The 18866-nt window shown below is 36.1% G+C and overlaps 1 protein-coding gene across 1 annotated transcript in view; it reads left to right on the plus strand.

Annotated features, from left to right (window-relative positions):
* The window catches only part of hspa4b (heat shock protein 4b), a 21435-nt gene extending 3059 nt beyond the window's left edge, over nt 1–18376 (plus strand). The window contains exons 4-19 of the mRNA XM_051128140.1: nt 15–137; nt 1323–1422; nt 1548–1681; nt 1767–2011; nt 4827–4903; nt 5337–5488; nt 6631–6737; nt 6818–6951; nt 9514–9698; nt 9873–9965; nt 12267–12422; nt 12503–12628; nt 14113–14220; nt 14340–14459; nt 14539–14700; nt 17881–18376. Of these exons, the coding sequence (XP_050984097.1) occupies nt 15–137; nt 1323–1422; nt 1548–1681; nt 1767–2011; nt 4827–4903; nt 5337–5488; nt 6631–6737; nt 6818–6951; nt 9514–9698; nt 9873–9965; nt 12267–12422; nt 12503–12628; nt 14113–14220; nt 14340–14459; nt 14539–14700; nt 17881–18078 (2220 nt within the window). The 3' untranslated portion in view covers nt 18079–18376. The remainder of the gene's footprint in view (nt 1–14; nt 138–1322; nt 1423–1547; nt 1682–1766; nt 2012–4826; nt 4904–5336; nt 5489–6630; nt 6738–6817; nt 6952–9513; nt 9699–9872; nt 9966–12266; nt 12423–12502; nt 12629–14112; nt 14221–14339; nt 14460–14538; nt 14701–17880) is intronic.
* The last annotated feature ends 490 nt before the right edge of the window (nt 18377–18866 follow it).

An 18866-nucleotide genomic window follows, 5' to 3' on the forward strand; every position in this document is an offset into this window, starting at 1 on the left:
GTTGTATGTTGTAGGTGACGTACATGGGGGAGGAGAAGGTGTTCAGCATTGAACAGATCACTGCGATGCTCCTCACCAAACTCAAGGAGACTGCTGAGAGCGCCCTCAAGAAACCCGTCGCTGATTGTGTCATCTCTGTGAGTTTAAAAATTAATATTACTAATGAAGTTGCATGTAATTAGTGGGTTTGCATACCATGTCATCCATAGCAGGGCTCAACAGGGCAAACATTTCAGGCTTGTTTATAAATAAAGATCACACATTATGTATTCCCTCTGGTTATTATTTGGTTAAACTACCTGTATTTAATTTAATTTCCATTCAATTCAAAGTAAACTATTGTTGCTTCTATGCAGGATGCCCTGTCACAGCAAGGAAAGACAAACATTATTTGATACATATTATGTAATACATAGATTTTATTAGTATTAGGATAATTATTGTTAACTAAAACAATAAATAACATTTTGCATTACTTGAAATAAAAATGAATGTTGGCTGAAATAAAATGTAATATAAAAAATGCAAACTTGTCTTATTTTCATTTAGTTTAATCTGATGTACAAAACTAAAATAAAAATGAGACAAGTTAATAATAAAATCATGAAATAAGAATACAGACAAGTTTAAATACAACAAAAAACTATTAAAATGTAACTATAAAATTATTAAAACGTTTAACTAAATTTTATATATGTGTGTATATATATATATATATATATATATATATAATATATAAATTTGCAGCTTTTTTTTTTTTTTAGAAAACCGACCGTTTTATGTGCTTTTTTTTGTTTGTTTTTTAAGTATAAATGTTCCATTTGGTATGACTATATAATTATTACTATTTTATATATATTATATATATATATTACTATATTTTATATATAATAGACATATATATGTACAAAATATGTACTATTTTAATTATATATTGTAACTGTCTACTAAAATATATGGAAGCTTATTTCCGCCGCAAAACTTATAAACAAGTTAAAAAGCTTTTTTCCTTGCAATTTTGACTTATTTTCTCGCAATATATAAACTTCATAAACTCAACTGTGAGAGAAATACAAAATTGTGAGTTGTGAATTCCAGTTCTGATGGAAAAAAAGACAATTTTCTTACAATTGTGAATTTATTCTTTTTTTATATATCATGCAATATCATGCAATTCAGACTTTTTAATAATTTTTTTTCTTTCCTGCATGGTTGTTTTTTCCCTCAGCTGTGAATGAGTTATTCAAGACAGAAATGCACCTTAGATACTCTGAATATTCTGATATCACTTTCCTAAGCAAATGTTGTTTTCAATCCCTAAGGTCCCTTGCTTCTATACCGATGCTGAGAGGAGATCCGTCATCGATGCGGCTCAGATTGCGGGACTCAACTGTCTGAGACTCATGAATGAAACCACCGCAGGTGAACTGTTTAGTGTTTGCTGCAGCATTTCATCTGCAACACATCTGCTTTCCACTCTTAAATGACATCTGTGATTTTTATTATTTTTTAATTTTTTTTTTTTTTTTTTTTTTTTTTGCATGCAGTGGCTCTGGCATACGGGATCTACAAGCAGGATCTTCCAGCTCCTGAAGAAAAGCCTAAGATAGTGGTGTTTGTGGATATTGGCCATTCCAGCTACCAGGTCTCTGTGTGTGCCTTCAATAAAGGCAAGCTTAAGGTGTGTACCGACGACTTTCATACCCTTAATGTGATCTTGACTGTTATGTAGAAATGTAGACTGATGGCTTTTTCTACCCGTACAGATTCTTGCTACAGCCTTTGACCCTGAAATGGGAGGAAAAGACTTTGACGAGAGGCTGGTCAAACATTTTTGCGAGGAGTTTGCGGTGAAGTACAAGCTGGATGTGAAGTCCAAGCCCAGAGCGTTGGTCCGACTCTACCAGGAATGTGAGAAGCTGAAGAAGCTGATGAGTGCAAACTCCTCTGACCTGCCTCTGAACATCGAGTGCTTCATGAATGATATTGATGTCACAAGCAAACTCAACAGGTATGCAGTTAATCTCCGCTGTAATGAAAATGCACTTGCAATCACATAAAAATGCTGTCGTCATATCATGTCATTCCAAGCTTGGAGGATTTTTGATGGGTTTTCAAGCCTATCTTTTTAACAGGTCTGGGAAAATGATTAAAGGGGTCCAAAAAGCATCTATAGAGTAATCTATATGACTTTTGTGCTACATTATCAGTCTTAAAGGGGTCATCGGATGCAAAGTTCACTTTTACATGTTGTTTGAACATTATTATGTGTTGGCAGTGTATGTACACACTAGAGGGTGACACGGGAGTGGATTTTCAAATCTCTCCTGTCCCACTCCCACAAAAAAAAATCCCATCCCATCCCAATCCCACGAAAAAACTGGGAAAAAATCCCGTCCCGTCCCAATCCCGGAAGAATGACTCCCATTCCCTCCCACTCCCGTATTATTATTATTATTATTTTTTTTTTTGGCTAGAATCTGCCAGTTACAGTAAAGAATACAGTACAGATCACAGTATGCCCGTAACTTTTTTTTTTTTTTTTTACATTAGTTGAATAAAAATGCTAAATTTTGATTATTATTATTATTATTATTATTATTATTATTGAACTGAAAGCCATCTTAAACAAATGCACAGTGTGCATTGCACACACATTAAATTTCACGTAAATCATTCATGCAGACACACGTTTCCTATTTGAATTGGTCCATTTGAAAGTAGACATTTCACTCTATAGATATATTTTTCATGTCTCTAAAGTAAGTATACACGGAGTTTCGAAGTGACGCGCTCAAGTTCACAGAGACAGACGGCAGAAAGCTCGTCCTTTTTGCTTTAATTAGTTTACAAAAGCGCAACGTTTCCTTGTTTTTCTGAGTGCACACAAATAAACGTTGAGTCTTTACAAATTCGAAAGATGCCTATCATTCACTCTTATCTGTATGACCAAAAATGACGGTATTTTAAGAGCAAGTGACCGCACCGGCACCTCTGTCATGCAGTACCACGCTACTATTCGGCTTCCACACTCACACAGACACTTCAATAGCGCACATTTTAGCCATATGGTCGATGAATGATAGGTGAGCATTTGGATGTCCTGCTGTATTACCAGTCGTTAACGATCCGTCCGTCATGAACTCACTTGCTTAACCAGCCACACCAAAGCATACAGAAGGAGAGAATAAAGAGACAGGTCAACTAGAATTAAGTTCAAAATTACAATATATCGTTTATAGTTTATTTATATAAAAGGTATATTTGTCTGTAAAGTTGGGTTTCATAGCGTTACGATTCCCGGTCCCGCCCACTCCCGCTGACATTTTTTCCTGTCCCGTCCCAATCCCGTGATTATTAGTGATTTTGTTTCCCATTCCGCGGGATTCCCGAAAAAATGTCAGCCTCTAGTACACACCAACAGAGGCCGCTCCCACGATAGTTGATTGACATGAGCGTCTTACCTCAGATCAGTTGTAACAGTCCAGTAACCTCCATTGTTTCGATGCCGGAGCAGGGATGTAAGTTAGACAAGAATATTTCAGATTGAGCGACTGAGGTGTTGTGTTGCTGGATGTAATAATGAACATAGTGGTCGTCATTTACTCCCGACACCTGAGCCGCTGAAGATGCAGTAGATTACATTTGTTTGTGAAGGGAATGCACCTCTCGATCCACATAAACGCATCTATGTTCGTGCAAATCATTTGTGATCCAGCTTCACTTACAGCAGAAGTGAGTATAAGGGTTTTTTTTATGAATCTCTGCAATCACCTTTCCTAATAATGTGCTGGTTAGCAGGTTTCGCGGCTAAACGCACTAAATGCGGCTAAAGTAAACAATCTCTCAGAGCACAGCTCCTCCCTCCACAGAGAGAAGAGAGGGGCGGGGCCAGCAGAGCTAATTTGCATTTACAGGAATTTTTTGCAGAGCTTATTTTGACAAGGTAAAAAGGGTGTTGTTTTACACAACTATTGAGAATTTTTAACCAAAGTATATTATAGACTTTTCATTAAGACCCTAAAGAATCATATCAACTTGTGGAAAATGGGCATCTGATGACCCCTTTAAAGGGATAATTCACTCAGAAATGAAAACTGGCATTATTTACTCAACCTCTTATCGCATTATAAATAAGTCTTTTATTCATCTTGGAAAACTAATGAAGATACTTTTTCTGTCCCGCCATTACAAGTCCATTATACCAAAACTTGCTTCAAAAATTCATAAGAAGAAAAATAAGAAAAATTCATAAGAAGTGGTCTAATCCAAGCCTTTTGTGGAAGTATAATATATGAAGTGATTACGTATCTTCAGAAGACTTCGATTAAACCACTCAATTCATGTGGATTTCTTTTAGAATAGATATCTTTTTTTGAAGTTTATAAAGTTTTGATATAATGAATGGTTACCTCTCAGGTTTCTTTAAAAATACCTGAATTTGTGTTTTGATGATGAATGAAAATCTGGTTTGTAATGACATGAAGTGATGGCAGAATTAACTTTTTTTGGGGTGAACTATCCCTTTAAAAAGATCATTCAGAATCACTCATATCTTATTTGCATATTCAGTCTTGAGTTTAAAGCAATAGCATGCAAATGAGATTTAAATGCTGGAACGTTTCTTCCATGTTACACAAAAGACAGAAAGTCATATAGGTTTAGAATCAATTTTTTGCATGCATTTTTTCTTTACATTTACAGCTTGTTATACTGTGTTAAACGTTCATGCAATCCCATTAACTGCAATTAAAAGACATTTATCCTCGTGTAATCCTTGACATTACTTCATTCTGAGCTTATATGTTGTTTTATTCATTTTGCAGGGGTCAGTTTGAAGAGATGTGTGCTGATATTTTAGCCCGGGTGGAGCCTCCGCTGCGCAGTCTAATGGAACAAGCTCGTAAGTAATAGATGATATTACTGAATGTGACACTGGAACACAAAACCAGTCTTAAGTAGCATGTGTATATTTGTAGCAATAGGCAACAATTGTATGGGTCCAAATTATCTGTCATTAGGATGTTAAGTAAAGATCATGTTCCATGAAGATGATACTTACCGTAAATATATCAAAACCTCATTTTTGATTAGTAATATGCATTGATAAGAACTTAATTTGGACAGCTTTAAAGGAGATTTTTCTTAATATTTTTTAGTTTTTTTTTTTTTTTGCACCTTCAGATTCCTGATTTTCAAATAGTTGTATCCTAACCAAATATTGGGAAGCTTCCCATCAATGGGAAGCTTATTTATTATATGACTGGTTTTGTGGTCCAAGGTCACACGTATTGTAGAAAACATTGATTGACTGTCTGTCACCTGCTCCTGTACAGATCTGAAGAAGGATGACATCCACGCTGTGGAAATAGTGGGCGGAGCCTCTAGGATGCCGGCAGTCAAAGAAAGAATCAGCAAATTCTTTGGGAAGGAGCCGAGCACGACGCTGAATGCAGATGAGGCTGTGGCCAGAGGATGTGCCCTCCAGGTCAGATTACATTTCCTCTGCTGACTCGAGTCATGCTCATAGTGTAACAACACTGTATTTGAGAGTAGCTGTGACCTTCTAGGTCGCACTTACACTGCAGATCTTGATGCTCAATTCCGATTTGTTGACTGTATATTAGATTTTTTGATGACCGTCTTTTAAAAGTGACCCATATCTGAATTTACACTATACACTTGGTAAAACAAACCAAGGTAGACATACTGACCCAGAAACTTATTTAGAAGTTTATATCATTTCAATGTCACACAAAGAGTGATGTTTTTTTCCTCCAAAAATCATTGTGATTATAAATGTGATATTTATTTTATACAACAGTTCAATAAACAAGAAGTTAACATTAAGAGACTTATGTTTTAGATACCATATTTTCTGTTTTTGCTCTATTTTGCCAAGAAAAATCATTTCAGAAACAGCCACAGCACGGTTTTGCATCTCTGAGCAACACAACAGTGTTTAGTTCCCAAATGAATCGACCGTTTAAATGATTCGGTTCAATCGCAATGACTTAACTTGCTGCCACCTACTGGTGGTTTTAGTTGCGCATTTAAAGTATCTTTTCATTTTAAAATAATTTTGAATATCAGTGTTGGACATTTTAAGCAAAGATGAATTTAGTTAATACAGATTTTACTTGCTTGGTAACAGCCCAAATGTCATCTTATTGTAATTGACTGGTTAAATGTAACAGTTTGACTCAAAAAAAAAAAATGATGCACACGAGAAAATGGATTTACAAAAGTAAAAATGCCCATAAAAAGTAAAAAGCAATTTAAACTCTTTGGAAAAGATTAATTTCTATCACTGCTGTGAACTTACCACACAATATAAAGAATATCCCAAAAATTCAGGAGTCATTAAGATATCAGTGTAACACAATTATCATTATCAGAAAAATCCCAGAAAATGTGGAGATATCCTTTATATCACCCAACCTGTAGAGGAAACAGTGTAAAAGTAGTGTAAAAGATCTGAGAATATCGAAATCCATGTGCTTTTTTCCTGATTACGTGTTCGTGGGTCATATCCCATCTGTGCTACATGGAAGGGAAAAATTGGAATTGGGTCACTCGAACCATGTAATGTCAATTATGTCTCATTTTCTCTGTCTCCTGATCCCACAGTGCGCTATCGTCTCCCCGGCTTTTAAAGTGCGTGAGTTCTCCATAACAGAGGTGGTTCCGTTTCCCATCTCTCTGAAATGGAATTCTGCAGCTGAAGATGGAGTCAGGTACAAACATGTGATATTCAGTCACTGTGTTTGATATTACTGTGTTTTTATTTACACTGCTTTGTCATCTTTCGTTTCAGCGACTGTGAGGTCTTCCCAAAGAATCATGCAGCACCTTTCTCCAAAGTGCTGACGTTTTACCGGAGAGAGCCATTCTCCTTGGAAGCGTACTACAACTGTCCTAAAGAGCTCCCGTATCCAGATCCCACAATAGGTACGCACACACACACACACTTAGGATTCAAAAGTAACACTCATCAAGTGTGGGTAAAATGACTTTTGTGAGCAAATATGAAGTTACTGGCCAATTTATTTTTGTACAATTTACTACTAGTAAAATGCCCTATACCTTTAACAGATCTGAGACCAAAATTACATGCATACACCAAAAAATAAATTGCAATCAGAATGAGATCAGTGCAATTTGTGAAATAAAGGCATATTCCATTTTGATAATAGCTGGGATGAAGTCATTTACACACAATGTCAGATAAGACACTGAAGACTTGCACGTAAATCAGGAGAAAATTCCCTAGTGTTCATCTTGTCAAAATCCACTGGCACTGTTCATTCAAAATATTTTGCTGGACTGCAGTACTTCTACTCCCTTGAGAAACTTGCTTTATTCTGTTGAGTCTTTTGAAAAGGTTTTTAACCAAGTAAATCCATATTTAGTCTTCATGTTTTTAGAAAAACATAATCTTAAATGTCTTTTTATTTTTTGAATAACTAATCCCAGCTCTCGCCATGAACTTAGCCATAAGAACTGGCATGGCGTTAAAAAGGTAGGGGGGGAAAATCACAAAAGAATGCATGATTTAAATTTTAGTGAAAACGCAACAGTCTGATCCTATGTTTTATTTATAGTTTTTTATTTATTTTTTTATTTTTTTTTTTCATTAAGACCTTATACATATTTACACCAATACATGTACACACCAGAGGTTGCGCTAGACATCATTTTGACGGACAGGGTTGTAAAACTTCCGTCATAATCTATTATTACTCGTTATTATAATTTTCATATTTTAATTAGAATAACACATTTAATTGCTTTTATTTTTGTTTACATTTTCACCTACAGGATGACAGCACAGTGTTTAAAAACAACAAAATATGCTAGGGCTGGGTAAATATTTCTCAATATATATTTCTCGATTTTAATAATTATCATTTTAATGAACCAATATCAATTCTAAAATTACAAACGATTTTTTTGGTCTGTGCTGTTTTCAGCTGATGAATAAACAGTGCATAGTGCGTCCTCCTTCCAATAAATAGCAATAGGCTAGGCTTTGTGTTACTTCTGATATAAAACAAAGTTTCAGATTCATTAGGAAATTCAAGCAATAAATACCATTTTGGCACTCTTTAATGTGGCGTGATAGATTGCTATAGCTTCTGTGTACTCACCTGTGCGTAATCAAACACATAGCAAAACATTCATGACAGTTTCGTTTTTGTTCTGGATCCAGTGCTCTGCTGCCACACTGAAGCGCACTTGCCACCAACTGGACAGGAGTGTGAATTACAGCTACAATTTTACAATAGTAAAATTCAGTGTAATCTGTCAAAATGACAGACGGCTTTTAGATTTCTGTCAATGACAGGCAATTTTCAGTTAACGCGACCTCTGGTACACACACATACTGTAGTCAACATTTGAAGTGGATCAAAAAAGTTCATCAAAGATGTCCTAAAAGAAGAACGGGTATTGTTTTGGTTTTAGGACAACTTTGGTGAAAGGTTTTGGTCCACTTCAGATGTTGACTACTGTATATATTACACACACACACACACACAAATATATACACAAATACATAAAGACATAAGTACACATTGAAAGACCATCAATATGAACTACTTATGGTTTTGCTATTTAAAATTTATTTTTTTTATTTATTTATTTTTTTAATATTCTGATAGCAAGTGCTGTACGTTCCATATTGCAGTGTGTTATTAGAAGGTTAAGCCAGAGGTTTGTTGACATTGTTTTTTATTTTTAATTTATTAATTTATTATTGTTTTATTTACTTTTTTTTTTAATCTAGCATTGATGTCAGCATGAAATTAAAGCCATTCTATATTGTAAAAGCACGTTATTGTGAACAATTCATCAGTTTAATTTTTTAAAAACAGTTTGACCTTGTAGCTTTCAATCAAAACGTCATTTTCTTATGGAAAAATAAAATGTCCGACAGCTCTCAAATGATGTTTACAGGACTTCAGTTATCAACTTCCACTTTTGCTACATCCACAAACAAGTCCCACCATACTTTTTTCTTCTTAGATGCAAGTCACAATATAAAATAAAATATCTATTAGTTCTTTTAGCTAATTAAACGGTTCAAAGACATGCCGATGGACTGCTAAAGTAACTACAACTTTCACCTCAGTGTAAAATGTACACTCAGAGTTTTAGCTAGGACGTTGTTCTCTTTCACTGGCGTAACTCCAGTTTTATTCTATAACTGAGGAGACACATTCCTGGCATTGAACTACTGAAGTGAAAATATGAGAAACAAAATCACAATGTTTGTGTGACCTTTTGTCTTCTCGCAGAGAGGCTGATGAGTGCATGAGCGACACAATGACCTGAGAGAAAAACAACTCAATAATTCTGTTGCTATAGAAACCAAATCATGCAAAAACATGTATTTTTATGGCCATATGAGCCCTGCACATGCTCTTTTCTTCACATAGCGTATTTTCACTGTGCAGTCTTTGTCATGGATACATTCTATATGTAAACATGTGCACTGAAACTCTCACGTAGGCCAGTACGTCATCCAAAAGGTGGTTCCCCAGGCCTCAGGCGAGAGTTCAAAGGTTAAGGTGAAGGTGCGAGTCAATATCCATGGGATCTTCAGTGTGTCCAGTGCTTCGCTAGTGGAGCTGCAGAAATCTGAGGAGGAAGAGGAGAGCATGGACACAGAGCAGAGCACAGAAAAAGAAAATGAGGTATTGCTGCAGGATACTACTGTTCACATGCTGTCTATCCCACATAAACTCATCATGATCTGTATTTTTGCATTACTCCATTGATAATGTATACTGTGCGACAGTAGAAAACATCCATATTGTTCAACAGATGTTTTGGTGAAGTTACCACCATGTGTTTTCAATCATTCGCAGAGCAAAATGCAGGTTGATCAAGATGAGCAAAAGACTCCAGGCACCGGAGAACAGGAGAATGGAGAGAAAAAAGCTGGAACGGAGGAAATGGAGGTAAATGAGATCTACATATAGCACCTATTAAATGACCCAAACATTTAGGATCAGTTGATAATCATGCTGATTACCACTTATACTATGGTAAACGTTGTTTTAACAATATTGTTGTTTTATTTTTGAACGAATCATTTGATTCAGTCATTCATAAAGTCAGTCACTTGCTTTGTTTCTAAATGAATCAGCTGTTTTGAACTAATTGTTTGAATGAATAATTCAGCAAATCACTCATTAAAGGAGAAGTCCACTTCCAGAACAACAATTTACAAATAATTTACTCACCCCCTTGTCATCCAAGATGTTCATGTCTTTCTGTCTTTAGTTGTGAAGAAATTATGGTTTTTGAGGAAAACATTTCAGGATTTTTCTCCATATAATGGACTTCAATTGTGCCCCTGATTTTGAACTTCCAAAATGTAGTTTAAATGCAGCTTCAAAGGCTCTAAACAATCCCAGCCGAGGAAGAAGGGTCTTATCTAGCGAAACGATCGGTTATTTTTTTCGTAAAATAAAAATTTGTATACTTTTTAAGCACAAAAGCTTGTGTAGCACAGGCTCTGGGATCCTCGTTCTTAAATGTTTAATGTGACTCGGGAAGAACGAGTCGTCTCGGGGAGGATGCGCAACATCCTATTAGGTTCTGTGCTGGAATTAGTTCACCTGTTTCGAGTCTTTAGTTTTTTCGAGTCGTTCGTTCATCTTATGGGGCTGTCATGTGATGAACGAACGACTCAAACCCGAAAACTTGTCAGATAAGAGGTGAGGTGAGCTAATCATAGACTAAAGACCCAGGTAAACAATGAATTAATATTTTCTGTTTCTTATAGCGTTATAGTTTTGTCTTGTTTGTAGTGTGATCAACGTTTGTGTGAACAGTAGATGTGTTAGGGAAGTAACACTTTGATTATATTTTGCTAAAATGAACAAAATAACTCAAAAAGATTTGTTCATTTTGCTGAACGAGACTCAAAGGTCCGAGTCGGTAAAATGATCCGAACTACGAATCAGGTCTAAGTTCATCGTCTGCGTACTCCGGCTCAAAAGGTAGAGTATGGTGAAAAACTCCATCTTATTTTCTCCTACAACTTCAGAATCGTCCGACATCGTGGTAGCTTGGTAGTTTGTAAACAGTGCTTGACTTGTACTTTCTTAGTCTTTGCGCGTTCGCTTTGTAAACTGTAGTTCTGCGTGACCTTTCGACATGATTCAGTAGTACGTAGTGTCGTGAACGCACATCCCAGAGCCTGTGCTACACAAGCTTTTGTGCTTAAAAAGTATACAGTTTTTTATTTTTCTAAAAAAATGACATATCGTTTTGCTAGGTAAGACCCTTCTTCCTCGGCTGGGATTGTTTAGAGTCATTTCAGAGTTCAAAACTGTGGGGCACAACTGAAGTCCATTATATGAAGAAAATTCCTGAAATGTTTTTCGTTAAAAACTATAATTTCTTTACGACTGAAGACAGAAAGACATGAACATCTTGGATGAATCTTTTTTTTTTTTAATGAATCATTTGAGTCAGTGATTCAATGAACCATTTATAAAGACAGCCACTTGCTTTGTTTCTAACAGAATCAGCTATTTTGAATGAATCGTTTGAATGAATATTTCAGTGAATTACTCATTATGAGAAAAGTGTCCATTGCATGATGAAGCCTATTAGAATGCAATTATAAATACCCTATAATTCAAGTTATGAAAGCAAAAAATATCCCTGTATGGGTTTTTGTTTTGTTATACTAAATATTCCTAAATATTAGCGTGTGTGTGTGTAATCACACATTTGATGATCTTATACAACAGGTAAACAAATAAAGAAGTTAATATTGAGTGTATTGCATTTTAGACACAGAATTTTCTGTTTTTCTGTTTTGCCAATATAAATGGTTCCAATCAAAGCCAGATCAGAACATTTGTGCGTCTCGGAGCAACACTGCAACGTTTTATTCCTGAATTCTTCTATTTTTGAATGAATCATTTGAGTGAATGATTCAATGATCCATTCATAAAGACAGCCACTTGCTTTGTTTCTAAAAGAATCACCTGTTTTCTCATTTGAATGAATGATTCAATTAATCACTCATTAAGACAGGGACTTGCTCGCTGTTTTATTGTCATATTTATTTATCCATGACTGGCCTAAACCAGCTAAAGTAGCAGGACAAAAACACATTCAGCACACAACACACACAAAAATGTTGTTTAAAAAATACCAATAAATATCCAGATATCATTTTTGTCATTATCGCCAGTCATATAACTAATAATGGATCCCTCCATGGATTATGATTTGTTCAGACATCAGCAGAGGAAGGCAAACAGGAGAAGAAATCAGATCAGCCTCCACAAGCCAAGAAGCCCAAAGTGAAAACAAAAGTCCTGGAGCTGCCTATTGAGAACAACCCGCAGTGGCAGTTAGCCATCGACATGCTCAACCTCTTCGTAGAGAGCGAGGTATGCTTTCTGTGCAGATGAATACCGAGGAAACGATTTCAACAGTGAGTTCAATCTAGTGTGAAATTCTATTTCCTCAGGGTAAGATGATCATGCAGGACAAGCTTGAGAAGGAGCGGAACGATGCCAAGAACAATGTGGAGGAGTACGTGTACGAGATGAGAGACAAACTCCACGGGATATTCGAGAAGTTCGTCAGTGAGAGTGTGAGAGCAGTCACATGGATTCAGATCTAAATTAGGGAGTTGACAAATTGTGAAATGTCTTGAAAAATCTTCAGCAGTTTATATACACTATCAGTCAAAAGTTTTTTAACAGTGTCTTTGTCTCACCAAGCCTGCATTTATTTGATCCAAAGTACAGCAAAAACAGTAAAATTTGAAAATATATTTACTATTTAAATGAACTGTTTTCTATTTGAATGTTTTTTTCAAATGTAATTTATCTCTGTGATTTCAACCTGAATTTTTAGAATCATTACTGCAGTCACATGTGCCTGATATTCTGATCTGTAGCTCAAAAAGCATTTTTTATTATTATGATGTTGAAAACAGCTGAGTAGAATTTTTTTTTCAGGTTTCTTTGCTGAATAGAAAGTTCAGAAGAACAGCATTTATCTGAAATAGAAATCTTTTGTAGCATTATAAATGGCTTTATCATCACTTTTGATCAATTTAAAGAATCCCTGCTAAATAAAAGGATTAATTTCTATAATTTCTCTCCCAAACAAAAAATATATACTGACTTTTATTTCAAATAAATGCTGATCTTTGGATTTTTCTGTTCCTCAAAGGATCTTGGAAAAAAATGTACTCAACTGTTTTAAATATTGGAGATAATAATGATAATTAAAAATCAGCATATTAGAATGATTTTTGAAGGATCATGTGACACTGAAGACTGGAGTAATGATGCTGAAACTTCAGCTTTGATCACAGGAATAAATTACATTTTAAAATATATTCAAATGGAAAGCAGTTATTTTAAACAGTAAAAATATTTCAGTTGTACTGTTTTTGCTGTGCAAATAAATGCAGGCTTGGTGAGCAGAAGAGACTTCTTTAAAAAACATTAAAAAATCTTACTGTTCAAAAAGTTTTGACTGGTAGTGTATGTGAAGTAAAAGAAATTGGTGTTATTAGTGAAATATATGCACTATTTAATCTAAAGATCGCAGACTTTTATTATTATTGTGCAGGTATTAAAAAATAATGAACTTAATCCATGCAGTATTTAATTTAATGTACTAAAATAATTAAAACTAAGCTTAAAACTTGTAAGAAATAATAATTATTATAATAAAAAAACTTAAAGTAATAACAAAGTAAAAACACTAGATCAAATTATTAATAAAAATGAAAAAATACTAAAAAAAAAATTGATCTCAGTGCATCAGTGTTATTTTAGTATTAATACAGTATTTAGTAATATTTTATATATTCAATTTTAATTTCAAGTTTTAATAATTTTGCTTGTCAATATTATTCTATTTTTTAAATATTCCTACATAGATTTAGTTTTATTTTGGTTTTTGTAATTTTAGTATTTAATTCACTGCTTATTTCAGTCAGTTGCATAGGCAGCATTTCTATTTTATTTAAGCTTTTTTTAAATTAACAAATATTATTTTAATAGTTTTAGTTAGCAATAACCAACATTGGTTCCTGACTCAGTCTGCTTTCTCTTACAGGACAGAGATACTCTCTCATTAAAACTGGAGGACACCGAAGTCTGGCTGTATGAGGACGGTGAAGACCAGGCTAAACAAGTATACATTGACAAACTTACTGAACTGAAGGTACTAAACGTCGTTTGAGGTCTATAATTTACAATGTACAGCACTCAGGCACCAAATTATATGCATTTAGATTGAAAATGTATTTTGGGCCTGTTAACGTATTAAAAATGTTCTTGCAGACTCTCGGCCAACCCATTCAAGAGCGATACACAGAATTTGAGGAGAGACCCAAAGCTTTTGACGAGTTGGGCAGACAGTTGCAGCAATACATGAAGATTGTAGAAGCCTACAAAACTAAGGTGAGCTTGTGCTGGATTAATGTTACACAGGTGCAAATTTGCACCTGCCTAGTGCTTAACATGTCTTTTTGAATTGCAGGAAGAGCAGTATGATCATCTGGATGAGGCTGAGATTCAGAAGGTGGACAGAATGGTGAATGATGTCATGATCTGGATGAACAGTAAAATGAACCAGCAGAGCAAACAGAGTCTCGCCGTGGAGCCTGCAGTGAAAACGTCAGAGATACAGGCCAAAACACGGGTCAGTCACGGTTAGAGTACAATGTCAAGTCAAGTCAAGTCACCTTTATTTATATACCGCCTTTAACAATAAAGAATTGTGACAAGGCGGCTGTACAGTATTAAGTAGGAAACAGTACATCAAGGCAAACCAAAGGCAACATTAAACACTCACATTATAGGTAAAGGTAGTTAATCAAAAACAATAAAATAAAATGCAATATTGTGTTAAGAGAAAGTGTCCCCAACTAAGCAAGCCAGAGGCGACAGCGGCAAGGAACCAAAACTCCATCGGTGACAAATGGAGAAAAAAACCTTGGGAGAAACCAGGCTCAGTCGGGGGGCCAGTTCTCCTCTGGCCAAAGTTCCCGTGGTCTTGTGCCGACAGCCGTCTAGGTGATGTGGTCTTTAATGTGGATCCGTCTCTGGGGCTCATCTAGTTGATGTGGACTCCGCTGACATTCAGGGCTGTAGAGGTCGTCTCTAGGTGCTGATCCACCGTCTGGGCTGGGTTCGGACTGGATCCGGGGACTGCAGTGACCATCTGATCTGGATACGGACTGGATCTGGTGGTTAATGTGACCTCGGAATAAGAGAGAAACAGACTAATATTAGCGTAGATGCCATTCTTCTGACGATGCACCGAGTACATCGGGTGTTATGGGAAGTGTTCCCGGTTCCGGTTGACCTAATTAATGCAGCCTAACAATCCTTTAACGGATTTGAATTATAAGAATGTGGATTTGTTATGTGTAAGCAAGGTTAAAGAGATGGGTCTTTAATCTAGATTTAAACTGACAGAGTGTGTCTGCGTCCCGAACATTGTAGGGTAGATTGTTCCAGAGTTTGGGTGCTAAATAAGAAAAAGATCTGCCGTCCGCGGTTGATTTTGATATTCTCGGTATTATCAAATTGCCAGAGTTTTGAGAACGCAGCGGACGTGAGGGACTATAATGCGATAAGAGCTCACTCAGGTACTGGGGAGCTAAACCATTCAGGGCTTTATAAGTAATTAGCAAGATTTTAAAATCTATACGATGTTTAATAGGGAGCCAGTGCAGTGTTGACAGAACCGGGCTAATATGATCATACTTTTTGGTTCTAGTAAGAACTCTAGCTGCTGCATTTTGGACCAGCTGGAGTTTGTTTATTAAGCGAGCAGAACAACCACCCAATAAAGCATTACAATAATCTAACCGTGAGGTCATAAACGCATGAATTAATGTTTCAGCATTTGACATTGATAGCATAGGTCGTAGTTTAGATATATTTTTGAGATGGAAAAATGCAGTTTTGCAAATACTAGAGATGTGGTTTTCAAAGGAAAGATTACCATCAAATAGCACACCTAGGTTCCTAACTGATGACGAAGAATTGACAGAACAGCCATCAAGTATTAGACAGTGTTTTAGGTTATTACACGCTGAGGTTTTAGGCCCAATAACTAACACCTCTGTTTTTTCAGAATTTAGCAGTAAGAAATTACTTGTCATCCAATTTTTTAACTCAACTACACAATCCATTAGTTTTTCAAATTGGTACGTTTCGCCAGGCCGCGAAGAAATATAGAGCTGGGTATCATCAGCATAGCAGTGAAAGCTAACACCATATTTCCTGATGATATCACCCAAGGGTAACATGTAAAGCGTAAAGAGTAACGGCCCTAGTACTGAGCCTTGTGGTACTCCATACTGCACTTGAGATCGATATGATACCTCATCATTTACTGCCACGAATTGATGGCGGTCAGATAGATACGATTTGAACCATGCCAATGCACTACCACTAATGGCAACATAATTCTCAAGTCTATTCAAGAGAATGTTGTGGTCAACAGTATCAAACGCAGCACTAAGATCCAGTAGCACTAACAGAGAGATACAACCACGATCGGATGATAAGAGTAGATCATTTGTAACTCTAATAAGAGCAGTCTCAGTACTATGGTACGGTCTAAAACCTGACTGAAAATCCTCACAGATATCATATTTCTGTAGGAAGGAAGATAACTGTGAGGATACAACCTTTTCTAATATCTTTGACAGAAATGGGAGATTCGAGATAGGTCTGTAATTAGTTAATTCGTTGGGGTCAAGTTGTGGTTTTTTAATTAGAGGCTTAATAGCAGCCAGTTTGAAGGTTTTGGGGACATATCCTAATGACAGTGATGAATTTATAATATTTAGCAGAGGATCTATGAGATCTGGAAGCATCTCTTTTAGTAGCCTAGATGGAATAGGGTCTAGCATACAAGTTGTTGGTTTAGATGATTTAACAAGTTTATACAATTCTTCCTGACCTATAGTAGAGAATGAGTTGAATTGTTCCCCAGGAGATCTATAGCGCACTATCTGATGCAACACTGTAATTGACGGCTGCATAGTGACAATTTTGTCTCTAATTGTATCGATCTTAGAAGTAAAGTAGTTCATAAAGTCATTACTGCTATGCTGATGGGCATAGTCAGTGCCTGTTGGTTCTTTATTTTTTGTTAACTTAGCCACTGTATTGAATAAATACCTAGGGTTATGTTTGTTTTCTTCTAAAAGAGTCGAAAAGTAGTCAGATCTGGCCGATTTTAACGCTTTTCTGTACGATAGGGTACATTCCCGCCAAGCAGTACGAAAAACCTCTAATTTTGTTTTCCTCCAGCTGCGCTCCATTTTCCGGGCTGCTCTCTTTAGGCGCGAGTGTGCTCGTTATACCAGGGGGTCGGACTATTTTCCTTAATCTTCCTTAGGCGCAGAGGAGCGACCGTATCTAGAGTCCTGAAAAGAGAGAGTCAATAGTTTCTGTTACTTCATCAAGTTTTTCTGAGCTATTGGACATGCTGAAGAATTCAGATAAGTCAGGAAGATTACTTAGAAAGCAATCTTTTGTAGTAGAAGTGATGGTTCTACCATACTTGTAATAAGGAGTTGAATTTACAGTTTTAGTTATCTGAAGTATACACGAGACTAGATAATGATCAGAGATATCATCACTTTGCTGCAGAATCTCAACGGCATTGACATCAATTCCATGTGACAGTATTAAGTCTAGAGTATGATTTCGACAATGAGTGGGACCTGACACGTGTTGTCTAACTCCAATAGAATTTAGAATGTCTGTAAATGCAGCTGCCAGCGTATCATTTTCAATAGTAACAATGGTACATATTAATGGTACATATCTGCATTCAGTCTCTCCACATTTTCCACAGGAGCTGTTCTCCACTTGCAATCCCATCGTGACCAAACCCAAGCCCAAAGTGGACTTGCCAAAAGAAGAGAACCCTTCAGAACCGAACGGGCCGGTCAACACGCAGGAGAACCCTGAAGCCCAGCCCGCCGGCACAGAGCAAGCGGCTGCGGATGGCGCAGACGCCACAGAAGCCAAGCCTGACATGGACCTCGATTAACCGCGCTGTGTAATGTTATGTTAACGTTACACGTTATGTTATGTAACATAATGTTTTGTTAATGTTAACTTATGTTTCCAGTGACTGCTAACGCTAAATCATCATCCTGACGGCGGGGGAGACTCTGCCAGTGAGAAAATCAGTGGCTACATTCGCATGTCCTTTTATATTAAGACAAAACATAAATCACGATGCTGTACGACTTCTGATTGAGAATAATTCCGTCTGCCTACGATTGAGTTTCTGTTAAATGCTGGTTCTGTCAAATGTTGTTTCAATAAATATGGATTGAAACATACAAGCTTATATTGTGAAATTATTTTAACAATGTGTAATGCAGTTTGCTTCACCTATTGATTTCAGCACAGAGGTCAGAACAGGTGAATGTAAAAATGAAATCTGTTACAATATTTGTCAGGTTTACCCGTGTAACTGCAAATAATTTGTAAATGCTTTATTTCACATTCACCCTTTTATGTTCCTAGTGACTACTAAATTGTCCATAGCAATCACTTTGATCAAACAATGAAATATGCGTATGTAACCCTTTTTGTTATAATTTAAAGTTCAAGTAAATACGCTCAAGGACGTTTATTTAATACATATGCAGAGTAGCCCAAGTATGTAAAACATAAGCACAGTTTAGTTTAATGATAAAGTTTACCCTCCTTATTTTTGTTATGCTGTTTTGTGTTCATCTGCTTCTCATATTTGCTGTTTTTACAGTGACTATCAGTCTTTACGCTGGAACCGCTCCGACTGATTCAAACTCATGACTTGATCAATCA

Source organism: Labeo rohita, chromosome 14, assembly GCF_022985175.1.
Source record: "Labeo rohita strain BAU-BD-2019 chromosome 14, IGBB_LRoh.1.0, whole genome shotgun sequence".
Taxonomy (NCBI): domain Eukaryota; kingdom Metazoa; phylum Chordata; class Actinopteri; order Cypriniformes; family Cyprinidae; genus Labeo; species Labeo rohita.